We start from the raw sequence: 17,955 nt of genomic DNA, 5'->3' as shown, positions 1-17,955 counted from the left end.
AAGCTATTTCTCCCATTATTCCCCAAACAATTCATCTATTATGAAAACTATATCAAGAATTTAAGAAAGAGAAAGACAAAATGAATTGGAGTTGCTGCTCCTTTTAGCTAACTAGTAGCCATTTGCAAATAAAACATGAAGAGTTAATTACATTTGTGGGAACTGAAAAGATCCTTCATAAATGCATTCATCTAATTCATTAGAATAGAAAGTGCTCACAAAAACTTCTTAATCTCCCACAATTTTAGCAAAGACTTTAAAACTCTTACCTTTTTTTTTCCCTGTTGTTGAAACTAATTAAGGAAAAGTTTGTAGCAATTACTACAAACTCTCCATTTTATCACCCATCTTTTCTCTTATTGGCAGTCATTTCTTCAAGCTTTTAATCTTGTAAACTTAGAGAGGTTGGCCAAATTGGTAACACCTGGCAGTATAAAAATAGCTTTTCTAATCCCACAGATAAGGTTAATTACATATATCTTATCCTCATTGGACCAGCATTAATGGGAGAACACATGCACTAATACTGCAATTAAATGCAACTTCTGGTACCCACTTCATTGCACAAATTTCTAAATCCTATTGGAATATGATCACTTACATGTACCTCTGGACTTTAGTGATTCAAACAGAGCCTTTTATAACTTAATTGTATTTGATTTTTAATTTAGCATATAAAATTGACTATGTTTTTTTTATAGTCAATGCCTATTTTGTTATGATGAAGTATACATAATTTATATATACAGTGCACAATAAAGTCCATCATTATAAATCAAAAAGTTAAATATAATTAAATTACAAAAATCCTAATTCAAACAAAATCTCCTAGGATTTGAATTTCCCAATAATTTTTCTTAAAACATAGCTAAATGGGGGGTTTTTTTTTTCTCAATATTATACCCTTCTAAGATCATTTATTTATTTCTCTAAAGTTGTTATATAAGCATATCCCTTAGAATAGTTTTAGCTTTTGCATTAAAACTCTTTTTTTAACATATCTATTCCTTATTTTTGTCTATTTTATCTTCTATAAGATGTATCTATGCAAAAACATGACAATTAAAGGGATATACATGCAAATACTATACAAATACAAAAATTATTTTGAGGAGTATACATGCATAAAAGGCCCTAGCTAAAATTTGTTAAACTCCAAGGTAATTATTCTTCTCTTGTATTATTCTATTAGAGCCTTGAGATATAGTATTGAAAAAAGTCTTGGATATTACACAACCAAACTATCATGTATAATATATATATATATATATATATATATATATATATATATAACAATTACTCTTTGTTTATTAATAATTAATCATGGTTGGCACCCATATTTTAATACATAAATTTTTATTTGTTTCTATAAATTGTGAGATATTTAAGATAATTATATAAGTACAATATGGTTGACAATCATATGATAATTGCAATAAATGACAAATAAACATATGAACAACAACTAGGCCACAAAGAGACCTTGGCATTTAATGCACCTCCTGACAAACCTCCACTCTCCTTGCATTTCTTCTCAAAATATTTTTATTTTTTTGTTGGAAATTTTCAGAAAAACTCTTTCATTATTTACTTTTTATGGTTGGAGCCCTACATTATTATTTTGCATAAAATAAAATACCTACAATTTATATAAAAAAAATATATTTGTTGTTTGTTATCATATCCCTTTCATGTCACTTATTTGAAATTGAACAGATAAAACTTAGGAAGAAAGAATTAAAATAAAAATTATATCTCCATTGTGGGTCTTAACAAGGTGAGCTAAAATTAACCAATGTGTTAAATAAATAAATTTTTTTAAATACAACTTTTTTTTGTGAAAAATATATTCAAAATAAATATACAAATAGGGGGTTATTTATTTATTTTTTTGTTTGCAAATTTGCCTTTTAAAAAGGAGGCTTCATTGTATCTACTCTTCCTCATGGAAAAATATTTATTTTTAAAGCTATCCAGATCTCATGTAAAGATTATACTCACAACGTGTCCCAACATTTAACCCTCTCCTCAAGTAGATTATTAGAAGAGAAGAGAAGCATTTAAAGCATTGGATCTTTAAAGTTTAGAAAAAAATAATTATGGAATGAATAAAGATGAGATCATGAGAATCTACATCTAATGAAATTGTTTATATTATAGTTAGGTGAGGATTAGGGCTGACGTCAAAAGGGTTGTAGTTGTATAGTGTTCTATTTCTATTAATCATTTCAAATTTAGATTAAGATTTACTAGAGGAAGTAAAATATGATATAATTAACAAAAGGCAAAAAAAAAATCCATCAAATACTATTAAGTCTGTCTCATAATATTGATCATTTGATATGAGTTCTTTTAATTATCTAAGCACACATTGATAATTTTTGTTCTGTTTCTTATAATTTTAAGATCACATTAAACTTAGAAACATAATTTTGGATTTGTTTCTTATAAAAGATTAACTAACGTTAATCGAGTCGTCGAAGTGCTAAAGCTCTCAGAGCATAGCTTACATTATCATTTGAATCAAATTCGAGCTTTCTTTTTTGTTTTGTTTTGTGTGGATTAATGCTCACTGTTGTATAGGGATATCTTAGGTATCTACTCTAATATTTATAATATATTTTTCGCCCGTTGAAAAATAAAAATAAAGAAAGAGCTTGAGATAATTTAAATTGGTGTCTAAATTTGCAAAAATACCAATAATTATCAATAATTAAATTTAAAGAAATTTTTTTATTCTTAATAGTTCGGTCAGGTTTTAATATGACTCCTCGAATTTTTATTTGTGTCACTTAATTCTCTAGGAGTTTTTAATTTATGTGAATATTATTATTTTTTCTATCAGAACTAATGATGAAGGTAATTATATTTTAAAAAGATTAAACTTATGACTATTTTGCTTTAAATATTATCTATTATTTTTTTTAAACTTTTGCCATGTCCAATATGTAAAAGTAATAAAGATTAGGATGAACTAAAAAATTACTTTTCTAATTAGTTGATCTAAATAAAAATGATATTTTGGTCATTTTATATTAAAAGTAATTTGTATCAGATAATTTTATATTTATTAGAATTATAATATGTGTTCTTATTGTTATATTTTCTCTCTTTCCTAAACTACTTATGTTTGTCCTCTTGGCCAAAAAATCACTTAGAAAGACATTCTAGTTAAATAAACAGAATATCTTGAGAAAATTAATGGAGATTATTCATAAATATTTTAGAGTAAATAAGTTGTAAATATATCAAGGCAAGAAGTTTTTCTAAAAAATAGACAAAACTAGGTAGTGATTTGTAAATATGTCAAGATCCATTAATTTCTCCAGCAGAAACTAAGCATATTCCTTAGTTATTTTCTGCTAATATATTTTACAAATTAACTCTATTTGTAAGTATAAAGGTTATATACAATTTATAGTGTTTTTGACCCGTTCTAATTTATTCTTATCGAAATAAATTACTCCTCAAACTTACTACGATATAATTACTGTAGCCTTAATACAAATGTTGAACTAATTAGTATTTTATTTTTAAGTAAAATTGCTAATCAGTTCAATATTTTTTTCTGGTCTTAAAACGCTGAACTGATCAATATTTTTTTTTGTATATAAATCCTTTTAAGTTAATCTTTCAACGGTTAAAAAAAAATTTGCATAGCAATAAAAATGCTGAACGGATTAGTTTAACATTTTTATTAAGGCTACAGTGGTTCTAAAATGCTGAACTGATCAACATTTTTTTTTATATAGATCCTTTTAATTTAATTTCTCAGCAGTTAAAAAAAATTTGCATGGCAATAAAAATGCCGAACAGATTAGTTTAACATTTTTATTAGGACTATAGTGGTCCTAAAACGCTAAACTAATCAACGTTTTATGTATATAAATTTCTTTAACTTAATCTTTCAGCAGTTAAAAAAAATTACATAGCAATAAAAATGCTGAACTAATTAGTTTAGCATTTTTATTAGGGCTACAGTGAATTAAATCTCATTTAGTAATAAGTTTGAGAGATAGTCTATTTCGATAAAAAAATAAAATAAAAAAGAGGTCTAGTTTGATTAAAAACTGCCCTCTAATACTTATGCATATAATTATTTTACAAATTTTATATTAACTCGTAATTTATAAATCCCCACCTAAATTACCAAAATGCTTTTTTTATTTTTGTAAAACAAACAAACCTATTCCGGAGAACGATAAATTCTAAATTGTAGTTATTAAGAAGAGGTATTTTGATAATTTAGGCCAAAGTTGTTAAAAAATTATATAAGAGTAAAATAATTTTATACACAAGTCCAAGAGGTAAAATGGATTAACACTAAATATAAATATAAGAGAAGGAGAGGTGTTTTTGCAATAAAACTAAATATAGGAGGTAAGATGGAAAATTAACACCATAAAGGTAAATCACCCGCAATACGGTTATAAATAAAGAAGATTACGAATTCCTCCGTCTTCTTCCTCTCAGAGCTGCGACCTTCGCTACTGAGGAAGAGAGAGAGAGAGAGCCGCCATTAGAAACCCTAACCCTAAACCATAAACTTCGACGCTGAAGCCCTAAGATGCAACCTAGTACCCGGGAAATGCAAGGGATAGCTGCGTCTATGAACGGGATCTCCGGCGACGTCTCCGGCACCAGCCACGACGATTTCCTGGACCAGATGCTCTCGGGCCTCTCCTCCCCCTGGGCCGACCTCGGAAACCCTAAGTCTCCATGGGAGCTGAGCTCCGCAAACCCTAACGGCGCCTCGGCGGCCGCCGCTGGCGACGAGTCGTCGCTTCTCGCCTCGCGTCTCCGGCAGCATGAGATCGGAGGAGCGGGAAGCTCGCCGGGGGCGAAGCCGATGGTGCTCCAGCTCAACAACCTCCACCTCAACCCCCAGATGCTTCTCCCGGCGATGGGGCGTTCGTCGACCGGCGGCGACTCCGGTCTTCTTCCTTTGCCGCTGACTCTTGGAAGTGGCGCCTCCGGCGATGTTGACGGCGCCTTCAAATCCCCTAATTCCGCCGTATGCATCGTTAATTTCCAACTCCTTTTGTTTCTTTTCCCCTAATTTTTGCATTGATTGGTCTTAAAGATCCAACTTTTTGTTCAAATTTCTCCTTCTCAGGGAGGCGAAGAGCTCTACAACGGATTTGGGGGATCGCTTCAGCGTCAGCAGCATTTCAATCAGACTCAGGTCTTAAACTCCCCCTCCCCAAAGTCGCATTTTTAGTACAAATTATTGACTTTTAGGATTAATCGAAAAAGATTCCGTAAATCAAAGCAGCAGGGCGGCTCAATGGCGGCGGCTCAGGGCTACGGAGCGGCGGCGGCGGCGGCGGGGGTAGGAGTTGCGCCATCTCCAACGGGGGCCGCATCCGGCGGCGCCGCGGCGCCGCCGAGGCAGCGCGTGAGGGCGAGGAGAGGGCAAGCCACCGATCCCCACAGCATCGCAGAACGAGTAAGCCGTGGCCAGAGAATTACGTGAAACTTTCTTAAGAATTTCAGAAAATTAATGCGAGATTTTTAAAATTTGTTTTTTCCGGTGCAATTAAAGCTCCAGAAACCTAGGCGGGGCAATAAATGATTCAATTACTTCTTCTCTTTTGGATCTATTTGCCTACTTGTCGGTTCTCAAAACCTTTTCTTTTGTTCGCTTGCAGCTTCGCAGGGAGAGAATCGCTGAGCGGATGAAAGCATTGCAAGAATTGGTGCCCAATGCCAATAAGGTAAAATAATTTTCTATACTTACTTACTGTTACGCGAATATTCTAGTAAAAATATCAAACCCCTAATTAGGGGTATTTTAGTCATTTCGTGTTGCGAAAACCTAGATTTCGGACTACTCGTCCACTCGCTATATTGGAATTGTAGACGATTATTTCTGGGGAAAAATAACAACATTAAGAACTATTAAGTTAATTAATTTATGGTGTGCTCGCGGCTCTCAAGATGACATCCTTAACGCGAACCCCGAAGCCTCGAGCACTTCACATTGGGCTCCAGAAATTCTCTCGTAGTAATGCGCTCCGTACCGGTGGACTCGTACCGCCGCGGGTGCAGCCGACCGCGAGCCCCCATAGCCCACTGCGAAGAAAAGGGCGTTTTAGTAATTCCATAATTCTCGCCGTCATAGTTTCTAATAAATTCTTCTAATTCGTACTTTTTTCTTGGGTGGGGGAGGTGATGGCAGACGGATAAGGCGTCGATGCTGGACGAGATCATCGACTACGTGAAGTTCCTGCAGCTGCAAGTCAAGGCAAAACCCTTCTTCATTAATCCCCTCCCCCGATAACTTCGCCATTTATCTCTCTTATCCGCGCTAATGCTGATAAGCTATTCCACCAACTCCCAGGTCTTGAGCATGAGTCGATTAGGCGGAGCTGCAGCTGTTGCCCCACTTGTGGCTAACATGTCCTCAGAGGTAAACTTAACTATTCTTCTCCTTTTCTACAGAATAATGCTTATTGTCTCATTAAATATTAGACTTCATATCCATCGAAAAAGAAAAAGAAAAAGAAATCCCAACCAGTTCTGCTATAGTGCTCTGACATGACTTTATCCCCAGTCCCCCCCCCCCCCCACCCTAGTGTTCATGCTGTTGAGCTTTCTCTATTATACTAGTATAAAAGTTACAATTGAAGTCCTAATCTGGCAGACCAATTCATTATCCGCAAGAAGTAGTTATAAGTTTGATAGGATAAGATAAGAAATAAGGAACAGTGATAAGGAATCCTCATCTCTCTCTCTCTCTAGTCTCTATCCCTCTCACCTTCCAGAAAAGAAGAAAAAAAAAAAAAGGGAAAAAAAGAAGCCGAATACTTTTACTTCCTCTTGCTACGTCATAAGGACTTGATGGTGACCCAACAAGAAGACAGCAGCAGCTACACAGTGGCACGCGTGCCGCTGTGTGAAATACCGAGAGTACCCCCCTGATGCTAACGGGTGGTGACGTTATCCTGCGCAGGGCGGCGGCAGTAGCGGGAACGGCGGGGCGGCGAGCGACAGCCTGACGGTGACGGAGCACCAGGTGGCGAAGCTAATGGAGGAGGACATGGGGTCGGCGATGCAGTACCTCCAGGGGAAGGGCCTCTGCCTCATGCCCATCTCCCTCGCCTCCGCCATCAACTCCGCCACCTGCCACTCACGACCCTCCGGCGGTGGGGCGCCGCCGTCGCCGAGCGTCTCGGTGCTGACGGTGCAGTCCGCCGTGGCTAACGGCGACGCCGACGACGGCAGCGGGAAGTAATTAATTAATTAATTAATTATATTCTCTCACCCATCTCTTTCTTTTGCTTCTAAAAGTTGAGAGGCGTTTGTCGTCTCTGGTTGGATAGATGAATCGGATGTGGACACGTAGCTACTTTGCTGAATCTTTAAAAATGGTGTAATCTTTTGCTTGTTTGCTTTTGTTTAATTAATTTTACCACTAATACTATATATATATATATATATATATATAGAGAGAGAGAGAGAGAGAGAGAGAGAGAGAGAGAGAGAGAGAGAGAGAGAGAGAGAGATAGAGAAGAAGGAAAGGTGGTGGTAATGGTGGTGATGGTGGTGGTGGTGGGGGCTAAGGGAAGGAGTTGGTCAAAGGCTGGATTTGGAAAAAGAAAAGAGTTAGTGGGAGTTGAGTAGGTGTTGGTGGATTTGGCTTCAAGTATGAAATGATGATGTGATGATAAGAACTCAATTCTCCGCGACTTCCATGGATTAGTTGTGAACTTGTAATCTAATGAGAGAATGGAATAAAATAAAATAAAATAAAATAAAGAATGGCGCACAAACGAGAGCCAATGGAAGGTCTAATTGTATATATAGTTTTGGTTATTTTATAATTTACATGGCATCTTTTGCTCTTTATCATAAATCCTAACCGGCATAATAATTAATATGGTACAAGAGGTGTTCTTTGCGCAAATAATTGATCAGTTTAACATTTTTATATATTATTAAATGAGGTTTAATTTACTGTATTCATAATAAAAATATTGATCAGTTTAATATTTTTATTGTCAGATATTTATTTGTCTTAATTACTGAAAGACTAAGATGAAGGGATATATATATATATAATATTAATTTAATATTTTTATTACGGTTACAGTAAATTAAACCCTATTTGATAATAAAATTAAGAGGTAGTTTATTTCAATAAAAAAAATAGAACACAACTAGTTTGGTAAAAAACCCCAAATAATTAATATCCAACATTTAAACATCAAAATTTACTTAAACTTAGGGAGCTATATACAAATTTTCATATTCCATCGTAGCTCTAGAGTTGGAATTTGGAAAGCTAGATTCATCTCTCATGCTCTTGAGTTCGATACCCGTATACTTTACTCCACCGTCAAGACTCTTACTTCTCTTACGAGGAACTTTTGATGGGGATTCAATAAGTCTAAACGGCATCTTTACTTTTGGGAGGATACCAATCTATATGAGTATGCTCACGATTATCAAACTCGCATTAAGGAAAAGGATAGTATATATTTTAGCCCCATGACAGAGAGATCAGAGGAGTAGAAATCAAAGGCGTGATAGGAGTGAGAAAAGGTCAATGGATAACAAAGGTCAACAGATAAATTAGTATAAGTTGGTAGGTGTGAAGATTGGGGAAGGAGGTCAACAGATAACATATTATATATATATATATATATATATATATATATTCTTCTACTAGTTAGTGCGAAGATGATGGTGGTGATAATAATAGAAGAATGTGGGGAAGGTGGAGATGTGCAGCCGACTAAATATTTTTTCTTCCATATTTTGCAAGTTGTGAGAGCTTGCTTTTGATCCTTCTAATTAACTATGTGACAGAGAAAAAAATGATTAAGAATAATTATATATTGTTAGATATGGTCCACAGATGCAAGGAGATGGAGCAACTTGTTTATATATTGTTACACCTTATCGTTTTCTCTTATTATCATCGATACTCTATTATACTATCGTGCGTCTATCTATCGTTCGAACTCCTGCATTTTATTTATTGTGTCAACTAGGGGTGTAAATGAGCCGAGCCTGAGCTAGAGCAGGCTCGACTCGAAATAAGTTTTGAGTCTCCATTTTAGGCTCAGACTCGACTCAGCTCAATTCGATGACAGGGAAGTGACATCAACGGGGAGAGACGATAATGACAGACGACAATAAGAAATAGCTTGGCAGAGAGAGAGAGAGGCAAGATCGATAGTAAAAATGGGGAGGGCAATGACCGACGGGGAGAGGGCGGCGACATATGAAGGCAGAGAAGAAGCTATACAGGGGGGAAAGATCACTGATGGTGAGGAGAAGCCCCTCAACGGGAGGGGAGAAAAAAAAAAAAAACCTGTGCCAAACCCTAGTAGAGGTAGGGCTAATGCATGGAAAAATGTGGTGAATATTAGCTTTCTTTTCATTAGTTGACTTAACAATTTTGTGCTTAGGATAATGGGCATTTATATTTTATGCAATAGATACCATACAAATCACCTCCTAATGTGCACGTAAGACTGTAGATTGCAACTTCTCTCTCAAAAGGTAAAGAAAGGGAAAATTAAGTTTGTAGATTGCATCACATTCTTGCATAAAATATTCGTTATTAAAAAAAAAAAAATGAAGCAGAAGTAGACGAACTTCAAAAATAGGCGTGGTCGGTTGATAAAGGGAACAAAATAGTTTTTTGCACTTAACAGTTTCTAGAAAAATCACTCCTGAAAAACAATCTTATTGTATTAGTATTTGACAAATATTGGAAGTGTTTAGTTGGGATGGATAGTTATGATAGTTAATGATCGATCACATACAATATATAAGAAGTTAGAAAGTGACATTCTATCCCTTTAGAAAAGAAGTAGAATAAGTCCAAAAAAAAAAAAAAAAAGAAAGAAAGAAAGAAAAAGGAAAAGTTGGCTGATTTTGGCAAAAGGGAGAAACTCACTTGTCAATCTACAAAATGGGAGACTTTCAGACTTTCCCTACTTTTATCAACCAAGCACACCTACAGGAGAAGTGAAGTAACTCAAGGGAGTTGAATCAAGATTTAATGTAAGATGCAAGCTAATATTGTACTACCAGAATTCTAAACAAAGAAGCATACCTAAACAAAATCACAATATAATGCTGAAAGGTTTGATGATAGTCTACACAAGCATCGAAAACATATCATGTCTACAGAAACAAACTGAAACAAGAAGATTTTTGATAAATTAAGCAACAAAATTGTAGTTCATCCCTGCCAATGACATGCAACCAAGTTGCTTCCCAGAATGAGCTACGAAAAGGGCAGCTGATATGAACTCCTAAACGCTTCGTGGTGATTACGTTTTCTTGGCTTTCGAGCTCTTCTTCCAGAATCACCTGGGCGATGGTACTTAAAGTTAGCATTATTACAATTAGAAAGTCTCCTACTCCTAACTGAAGATGAATTTGGAGCCAAGAAATATAGTAGAGATATCAACCTGTGAAGTGATTCCTCATGTTGTGAGACTAGCCTTGCAGTGTCCCTCCACCAAACTACTTCTCGTTCTTTCTCGCTGAGCTTCTTCGTAACACACTCCAATGCTGATTCCAGCTCTGCTATCCGCTCTTGCTGCCTTGATTGTATAAGTTCATACAATCTCCTCTCTAATTCGCGCGCAGAAACTCCACAGTGAGAAGGGCTTCTTCTTCTTCTTCTTCTTCTTCTTCTTCTTCTTCTTTAACCTCCTCCTCTCGTCCACAACTAGCAGTGGAGCTTTCAGAAAGATCACTCTTCCCATTGGCAAGCTGTGAGCAAGAAATACAAACGATGTGTATGTTCAAAATTCAATAAGTTAAACGGATATGTCTTTAATTGGTAGAATCAAAATGTAGAGTGCAAAATGAACTTATAGGAAGCATTTTCATTATTTTGGTGTATTTACTAAACTGTGTAAGAACTTCATAACATGATTTTGCTTGCCCTATATATGAAAAAACAAACAGATGATAATCGGTTCCGGTGAAATCTAAAATGGAAGGCAAATAATCAGGATCAAGTATTATTAGATTGCAGAGTAGTAGCAGGAACATGATAGTTATAAGGAACAGTCTTCTTCTTGTTATTCATTTATTTTGTGTATATAGGCAAAAGAGATCTTAGGATAATATTCTTCAGAAATAAGTAAATAGCAACATACCAAGTAATTTAAGATGGATATAGAGACTACACAACTTAGAATAAGAAACAAAACCTTATCAAGTAATTTGTCATCCTGATTCTACTTCAGGGTGCTTCCTGATCAAAGGCCACTGGCTGAAGAAGGTTTCTTGCATATCATCTCTCACTTCTCCAAACCGTGTCACTTATGGCATCTTATCCTCACTTTTATAAGATCCCACCATCAGTATTATCATCTCAAGGAATCTGATTTCAAATGTGCATACCATCTCAAACATCAGTATCAACAGAATCAACTTTTTATTCTCACGTATGTTCATTATTTTCCTCAGGGCATGCATCTCGTATTCTCGTTAGGAAAATGAAGACGGATTTCATAGTCTTCAACTTCCCTCATTTCTCCTAGCTATAAGAAGATACATGTTTCTATAAAGGAAACTTTTCTCATGTAACACTACTTTAATCCTTTTGAATGCAGCCTCTCATGTGCCTTCATTCAATATAAAGAATGATCTTTCTTAAGATGTAAGATCTTTTGACCAATTGATATGATACTACATTGTCCAAATCTCGTTTATGGTCAATAAAATTGCATCAAAAAAAGAAAAACAAAAAGAAAAAGAAAAATAGAAGTCATAACAAAAAAAGATGGTAACAAGACAATTTGCCCTATATGTGCAAATCGAATTTGGATGGATCTTTTCCTGGAGCAGAACACGAACCTAAAAGAATTGAAAGGGGCCTATTTGGGAACAAGAAATCTTATGAATCTTCACGTGGCTGTGTATCTTTGATGCAAATCAAGATGTTAAATATAAAATATGAAAATTATTAATCTCTAACAACTTAAGCTTTTAAAAAAGATGGTGAGTTAATACGGTATCAGAGTAAATGTCCTGAGCTTGAATCTAGCCAAGTCTATTTGTCATTTAAAATATAAAAACTCCACTCATTTAAATCAAGTCGATAAATATCTCATCCCTAAAGTGAGCAAGAATATTAAATATAAAATATAAAAAATACCATTCTCTAACAACCAAAGCTTTTAAAATAATTCATGAGTTAATAAGAGAGAATGCCAATTTGTGAGGAAAGAATGTGGATATAGAGATATCTTTCCAATTTCATTTAACATGCGAAAGAGTTTCATAGTGGTTGAAATATACAAAAGTAGGCCATGCAACAAAATATGCAAGCAATCCTCTGTATACCTCTTAACTTTACCACTTTACTAGTGTGCAAAGAAAGGCATAATAAAAAAATGTTAGACATTGAAGCAAGGACGAAAATTCAAAACCTCCAGAACAAGCAAGCCAAACAGGGAAGCAATAGCTACGGGCAGCAGTGATTCAAATTATATAAATGTAGAGTGAGACATAAATTCAAACATACACCTTAAATTAAAGGCTTATTAACTTATTAAAAAACAATATAACTAATAGCAAAGAGAATCAAAAGTAGGGTGTTAACTAACAAGTGATCCAAAATGACTTTGAATGACAATTTGTCGTACCTCCATTCTTCCTTTCTGAAGAAGTACAGAGTTTTTGCCTTGCATATTGCATTGTAGTCTCTGGAGTTCAACTTCAAGCTCATCTTCCAGTTGAGCCATCACAATGCCACCTTGGTTTACTCTACTTCTACTTTTATGACAATCTGGATGTTTGTCAGGGATGACAGCCTTTTGTACCGTTTCCCAGCAGTAAGACGATTGTTGATCCTCTCTCAGAGAAATACATTGGCTTGCATTATTATCTCCATAACCACTTGATCCAGTGATAAGATAACTGTTTGATTCTTCAAAGCTCGATGAGATATTCTTTTTCTCAATCTCATTCTTCATGTCTGTGAGCATACCTTCCATTTGCTTTCGCAACTCTGCCATCTTATTTAGTTCAACTGTGCTTTTAGTAAGAAGAAAAACCAGACCCACACCCATACCAAGATTCAAAGAGACATCTTCAGGCTTCCTTCCTGGAAAGTGAGGAAATTTTCTTAATAAGATCAATTAAAGCCTTTTTACTCGGAAAATAAATATAAACTAACTAACATACATATATAAGTTTATTTTTGATTCAAAAGCGTACTAGTGTCACAGAAGCATATCAGTAAAAATATTAAAGAAAATAACAATATGAACCAGCTTTCTCCTTTATTATATGTCTTCAGGCCGAGGAGGATATGGAAAAAATTCATAATTTGCACCAAGAAATAGTAACTTATCCTAACCTAAACCTTCTTCATCATTGCAAAATCGAGACCTTTCACTTCCCTAATAATACACAAATAACACATTGAAACTTCTCATAAAAATGGAAATGTTTGAACTAAAATTAGTCAATAAGGCCTTTGGAGAACATTCTTCTTTCACACACAAGTAGAGGAGAGAAATTAGAATTAGAAGAGTACAAAATTTACCAAAAGTATTACCAATAATATCCAACAGAAATTGCACAACAAACTAAGCATAGAAGAGCAAATTAGACAAAATGGAATCGAAATGGCAAGAAAACTACAGACAATAAGTGATAAAATCGTTCCTTCCCGATAAATCGAAGCATAAAAATGCATTTCAGATGATACCCAGATGAAGATTTAGAAAGAGAAAGCACCCAAAACCCACCTCCTTCCACTTTAGCCGACTCTAATGGCGGAAGAGAAGATCCCACCGACTCTATTCCCTCTTCATCCTTCTTCTCCTCTTCCATTTCCTTCTCCATACCTTTGGTCTCCTCTACTTTACTACTATAACAGTACGCTGGTAATAATCGAGAGAGCAGAGAACGAGGAGAGAAGCGATCGGATGAAGGAGAAAGAGGGAGAACAAGTCCCCTCCTTTTTCTCCTCCTCCTCTTGCTTTCCATTCCCTCCTCTTTCCCTCCGAGGAATTCAAGCATCGAGCATTCTCATCTCTTCTCCTACGTATAAAACAGAGGAGTCTTCCCTGCAATCCTTTTCCAAGAATTCTCTCTCTCTCTCTCTCTCTCTCTCTCTCTCTCTCTCTCTCTCTCTCTCTCTATATATATATATATATAAAGAGGGAGAAGAGAGAGAGAGATGAAATCTAATAGTGGAGAGGCTTGAAATTGATTACAGAAGGGGTGTTTTTGCATATATAACCTTCTATTTCCCAATTTCGTATATACACATCTACGTTTGGTATTTATTTGAAGGGAAAAAATACATTTTAATCCTTGAAACTTAAGAAACGCGAGTGTAAATTAAAAACAACATTTTATTATATCTTTATGTTAAATAAAATTTTGTAAGTACTAAAAATTTTACACAAACAGCTATACATACGATCAGATTTTATAATTAATTAGATGCTCAGATTTTATCTTACAATTGTCCAAGCTATACCGAGGAATATTAATGAAATATATATATATATATATATATATTCGCAATGTATATGTTAAATATGATGGAGGGTGTGGTGTCTTTATCTATATAAGAGATTTTGGAGGGTGATATATCTAAAAGTTCTTAATACTCAGAAGAGAGAATAAGATAAATTAAGTATTTTAAAATTTTGGACTTGGCGTTGGGAAGAGGAAGGGGGTCAGTAATCAGGTGGTTTTGGAAAAAAGAGTTTATTTTAAACCAAATTAGTTTTTTTTATAAATTTATTTACCATTTCAATTTACCACCCAATTTAATACCAAAAAAATGAGCTTCTTACCCAGATGAAGAAAACACCCAACTTTAAAAATAATTTTTTTATTCTAGAATATAATAAATAATAAATAAATATTATAATATAAACACTACTAATTAAAATTATATCTTCTACCTTACTAACTCAATTACCAATATGCTCTTGATATATATATATATATATATATATCATTAATCTATTTTATATCAAATTAAAGAATATTTATCATAATTTATAAAAGAATAAGATATTCCTTTCTCATCTTTTCTTTTATGTTATATCACAGTAATTATTATACTCTTATTTCAGAATACCAGTGAACATATAAATAATTATTTATAAAATAAATAATCCTATTGTAAAAAAAAAAATAACAAATAGAATTGCCTAGAGGCTGGAGTGAAGCTTTTAGAAAAATAGAAATGGTAGTGTATTTTCTTATTAAAAGAAGCTAAACAGTTTGGCACTTTTATTTATATGTAAAATACTGAATAATTCAGTGATCCTTTGAACTGTCACAGTATGTAAACTATATAAAAAGAAATCTCTTCTAGTATTAAGATTGGTGAATTTATCAAAACAATAACAATAAGTTTACAAGGAGGCCTGCAAGTGTTTAAAAAGTTGGAGGGAAAGGGAGTTTGCTCTTCTGCTGCTTTCCCCACACAACCTGCAAAGCCTGCAACTGTGTGCTTATCAGTAGCCGTGAGTGATTAGACCTTGAGAAACTAATGCGTTTGTTTTGTTTTAACAAAAGAATGGTGCATTACTTCTCTTCTCTCTCGGTCCCCATTGTTCTATCATGGGCTCCACAGTATTGAATTAGCTATTTCTAACAAAACTGAAATGAGAAATTATCATCTATCTATGGCATGAATTGTCTTAACAATCTTTGCTGTAAGAAAGAGAGTTGAATTAGGGTTGAGCCAATCTTTTTATTTTTTAATTATTCAAGAGCCAGAAAGTTAGATATGCGATAGGAAAAGGGGCTAACATACTAAGCCGCTTAGTCTAAATTTTAAGTAGTATCATCGCCAAGCTACTACTCTGAACTAACCGTCGAGACATTGCTCCAAGCTGCTATGTTACAGAGCTGAGCCTCTAAGCTACTTTACTATAGAGATATCAATTGAGTCAAGTAGAGCGGTTGAGCTGAACTACTAAATTACTAAACAATTTTCTCTATTATTATTACTTAAAGTTGGAGTCAACCTAAGACCACTTTATTTTTTTAGAGAAGTGAGAACAATGATAGTGTCCTAGTTAGATAGATGTAGCTAAAATTAAAAACCATAAACACATATACAAAATAGGCCCTTTTAACCATTTAATCATGATACCGTTAACTTTAATAGTTAATAATGTTGAATTACTATCATTATTTTTAAGTTCCGGTAATTAATCGCCAACAACTACATAGGTGGCATATGCATGGTGCTAATAGTCCCTTTGTAGTAGTGAAAGAAGTAAATAGATTTTAAGATTAATTATGTAATTAGCTTCCCAAATCATAAGAGCTCCAATATTCAAACTGAAGCTAGCTGCAATATAATTAGCTCTGCAATTTGAAAAGTAGCATGGAACTATTGTGGAGTTTTTTCCAAACTTTTTTTTTTACTGAAATAATTCATCCCACAAACTTAATACAAATAAAAAAAGAAATCTATTTCACTGTAGTTATTAGTAAAATGCAAAATCAGTGTTTTCAACATTTTTCTTTTATATATAATACACTAATTTGATCAGCATTTTATATGTAACAAAATAATAATAATAAACACGACTTAGCTAAATCTATCAGCATTTATCTAAAAAGTTATAAATAAATCACTAATAATTCAATATTATATATATACATAAACCATTGATAAGAATAAAAATATAAATGCTGAATTTATTAATTTTTATAGTTAAATAATATTTTACTGACACCGTGCAATAATTATTTTTTAATATTAAGTTTGAGGGAGGACTTTTTTTTTTTTTTGATAAAAATAATTTAAGAGTGGGCTAATTTGGTTAAAAACTCAACTTTTGTGCTCTTTTTGATCTCAAGATTGCAGTGGCAGTGGGTACAAATTTATTTTTGCAGAACGGTGAGCTGTTAGGATGTTTGGATGCAACTTATGACTCACAAGCAAAGCGTGATGCATTTATACTTATTTGATAGCAATAAGTTGTTACTACTTGTACCCGTACTTGCACAATAAATGAGAGGCTGCCAATTATTAGACGTCTCCAGATCAATGATGGCTATTTAAAAGGGAGGATCTGGAAACTATAAATTGCATACCTGATGATGATTGAAAATTTTCAAAATAAATTCTTCTGAATTTTCAATCACATTTTAAACTGGATTAAAAAAAAAAAAAGGAACAAAAAGGAGAAAACCAAGTAAAAGTATTTTGAAGTCCACAGAAGATTTGATTTTTAAAAAATCGTCTTCTATTTGGCTAAAAAATGGATTTAAGCAAATCAAAATAGTTCTAATAGATTATTTAGTTTCCAGATCAAAATGGCATGCAGTGTTGCTATCTATGAAAGACTAGCAATAGGAAGCTAAGGGAATGGCTACAACAACAACACAAAATTTCACTTATAGTCATTTTTACTTAGCTTTAAGATTAGCTAAAGTATTTGCTGCATGTATGTCATGTGATTTAGGTGTTTGGATTGTGCTAATGTAGGTAGTACAATTCTAATCCTTGAAATCTTTAAACCTCATCCCGTAGTTATATTTTCTTTAAAACCCAATGACAAGGATAAAACACTAAAGCTGTGTTCTCACTCGTGGAATAAGATTAGAATAGACATTACTATTTTAACTTTTAATACTAGAAGAAGAGATCTAATACTAGTATAAGCTAGTATAATGTTTGGTTTAATACTAGTATAAAGAGTAATAATTATATTTAATGTGATATAAAGTTGATATTAAAGTATTGAAGAATAATAAATTTATATTGAAAATTTGTGATGTTTTATACCAAATAATTAAAATATCTTTGATTGAATATAAAGTGGCAATAGTAATATATATATTTATCTAAAAGTATAATCTTTTTTATTATAATTGAGGACTTAAAATACTATATAAACTTGCACTATGAGAAAATAATAATGCATTGCAGGGTTATAAGTCCGCACCACGAAAAATAACCCTACACTCTATATAAAAAAG

At 33.7% G+C, this 17,955-nt stretch overlaps 2 protein-coding genes across 4 annotated transcripts; one reads left to right on the top strand and one right to left on the bottom strand.

Moving 5' to 3' along the window:
• The first annotated feature begins 4,391 nt into the window (after positions 1 to 4,391).
• On the top strand, positions 4,392 to 7,405 carry LOC140799912 (bHLH transcription factor RHL1-like). Of its 3 annotated transcripts, none has more exons than XM_073154452.1 (7): positions 4,392 to 5,014; positions 5,117 to 5,185; positions 5,276 to 5,449; positions 5,652 to 5,717; positions 6,182 to 6,247; positions 6,344 to 6,412; positions 6,956 to 7,405. In XM_073154452.1, the coding sequence occupies exons 1-7, from the start codon at positions 4,568 to 4,570 to the stop codon at positions 7,235 to 7,237; spliced, it is 1,173 nt and encodes a 390-aa protein (XP_073010553.1). In that variant the 5' UTR covers positions 4,392 to 4,567; the 3' UTR covers positions 7,238 to 7,405. The 3 variants fall into 3 exon arrangements, with proteins under 3 accessions (XP_073010553.1, XP_073010552.1, XP_073010554.1); XM_073154451.1 differs by having other exon boundaries at positions 4,436 to 5,014; positions 5,273 to 5,449; XM_073154453.1 differs by having other exon boundaries at positions 4,452 to 5,014; positions 5,279 to 5,449.
• A 2,609-nt stretch (positions 7,406 to 10,014) lies between these two features.
• Positions 10,015 to 14,126, bottom strand: LOC140799911 (uncharacterized). Its single transcript, XM_073154450.1, has 4 exons — positions 13,737 to 14,126; positions 12,627 to 13,087; positions 10,434 to 10,740; positions 10,015 to 10,332 (listed from the first exon to the last, which is right to left on the bottom strand). Exons 1-3 carry the CDS (start codon positions 14,008 to 14,010, stop codon positions 10,600 to 10,602), a joined length of 876 nt encoding a protein of 291 aa, XP_073010551.1. The 5' UTR covers positions 14,011 to 14,126; the 3' UTR covers positions 10,015 to 10,332; positions 10,434 to 10,599.
• Between the last annotated feature and the right edge of the window lie 3,829 nt (positions 14,127 to 17,955).

Source organism: Typha latifolia, chromosome 13 (genome assembly GCF_019914945.1).
Source record: "Typha latifolia isolate L0001 chromosome 13, TyphaL0001v2, whole genome shotgun sequence".
NCBI lineage: Eukaryota > Viridiplantae > Streptophyta > Magnoliopsida > Poales > Typhaceae > Typha > Typha latifolia.
The sequence above is the reverse complement of the archived record's forward strand: the minus strand, read 5'-3'. Positions and strand labels throughout refer to the sequence as shown.

Bases quoted from the DNA above. Each gene is read 5' to 3' on its own strand.
- LOC140799912 (XM_073154451.1), top strand. From the start codon at position 4,568: ATGCAACCTAGTACCCGGGAAATGCAAGGGATAGCTGCGTCTATGAAC. The intron at 5,450-5,651 runs GTAAGCCGTGGC...GTTCGCTTGCAG, and splicing joins CCCACAGCATCGCAGAACGA to CTTCGCAGGGAGAGAATCGC. The intron at 5,718-6,181 runs GTAAAATAATTT...AGGTGATGGCAG, and splicing joins TGGTGCCCAATGCCAATAAG to ACGGATAAGGCGTCGATGCT.
- LOC140799911 (XM_073154450.1), bottom strand. From the start codon at position 14,010: ATGCTTGAATTCCTCGGAGGGAAAGAGGAGGGAATGGAAAGCAAGAGG. The intron at 13,088-13,736 runs GTGGGTTTTGGG...CTCACTTTCCAG, and splicing joins GTCGGCTAAAGTGGAAGGAG to GAAGGAAGCCTGAAGATGTC. The intron at 10,741-12,626 runs GTACGACAAATT...TCTTGCTCACAG, and splicing joins TTCAGAAAGGAAGAATGGAG to CTTGCCAATGGGAAGAGTGA.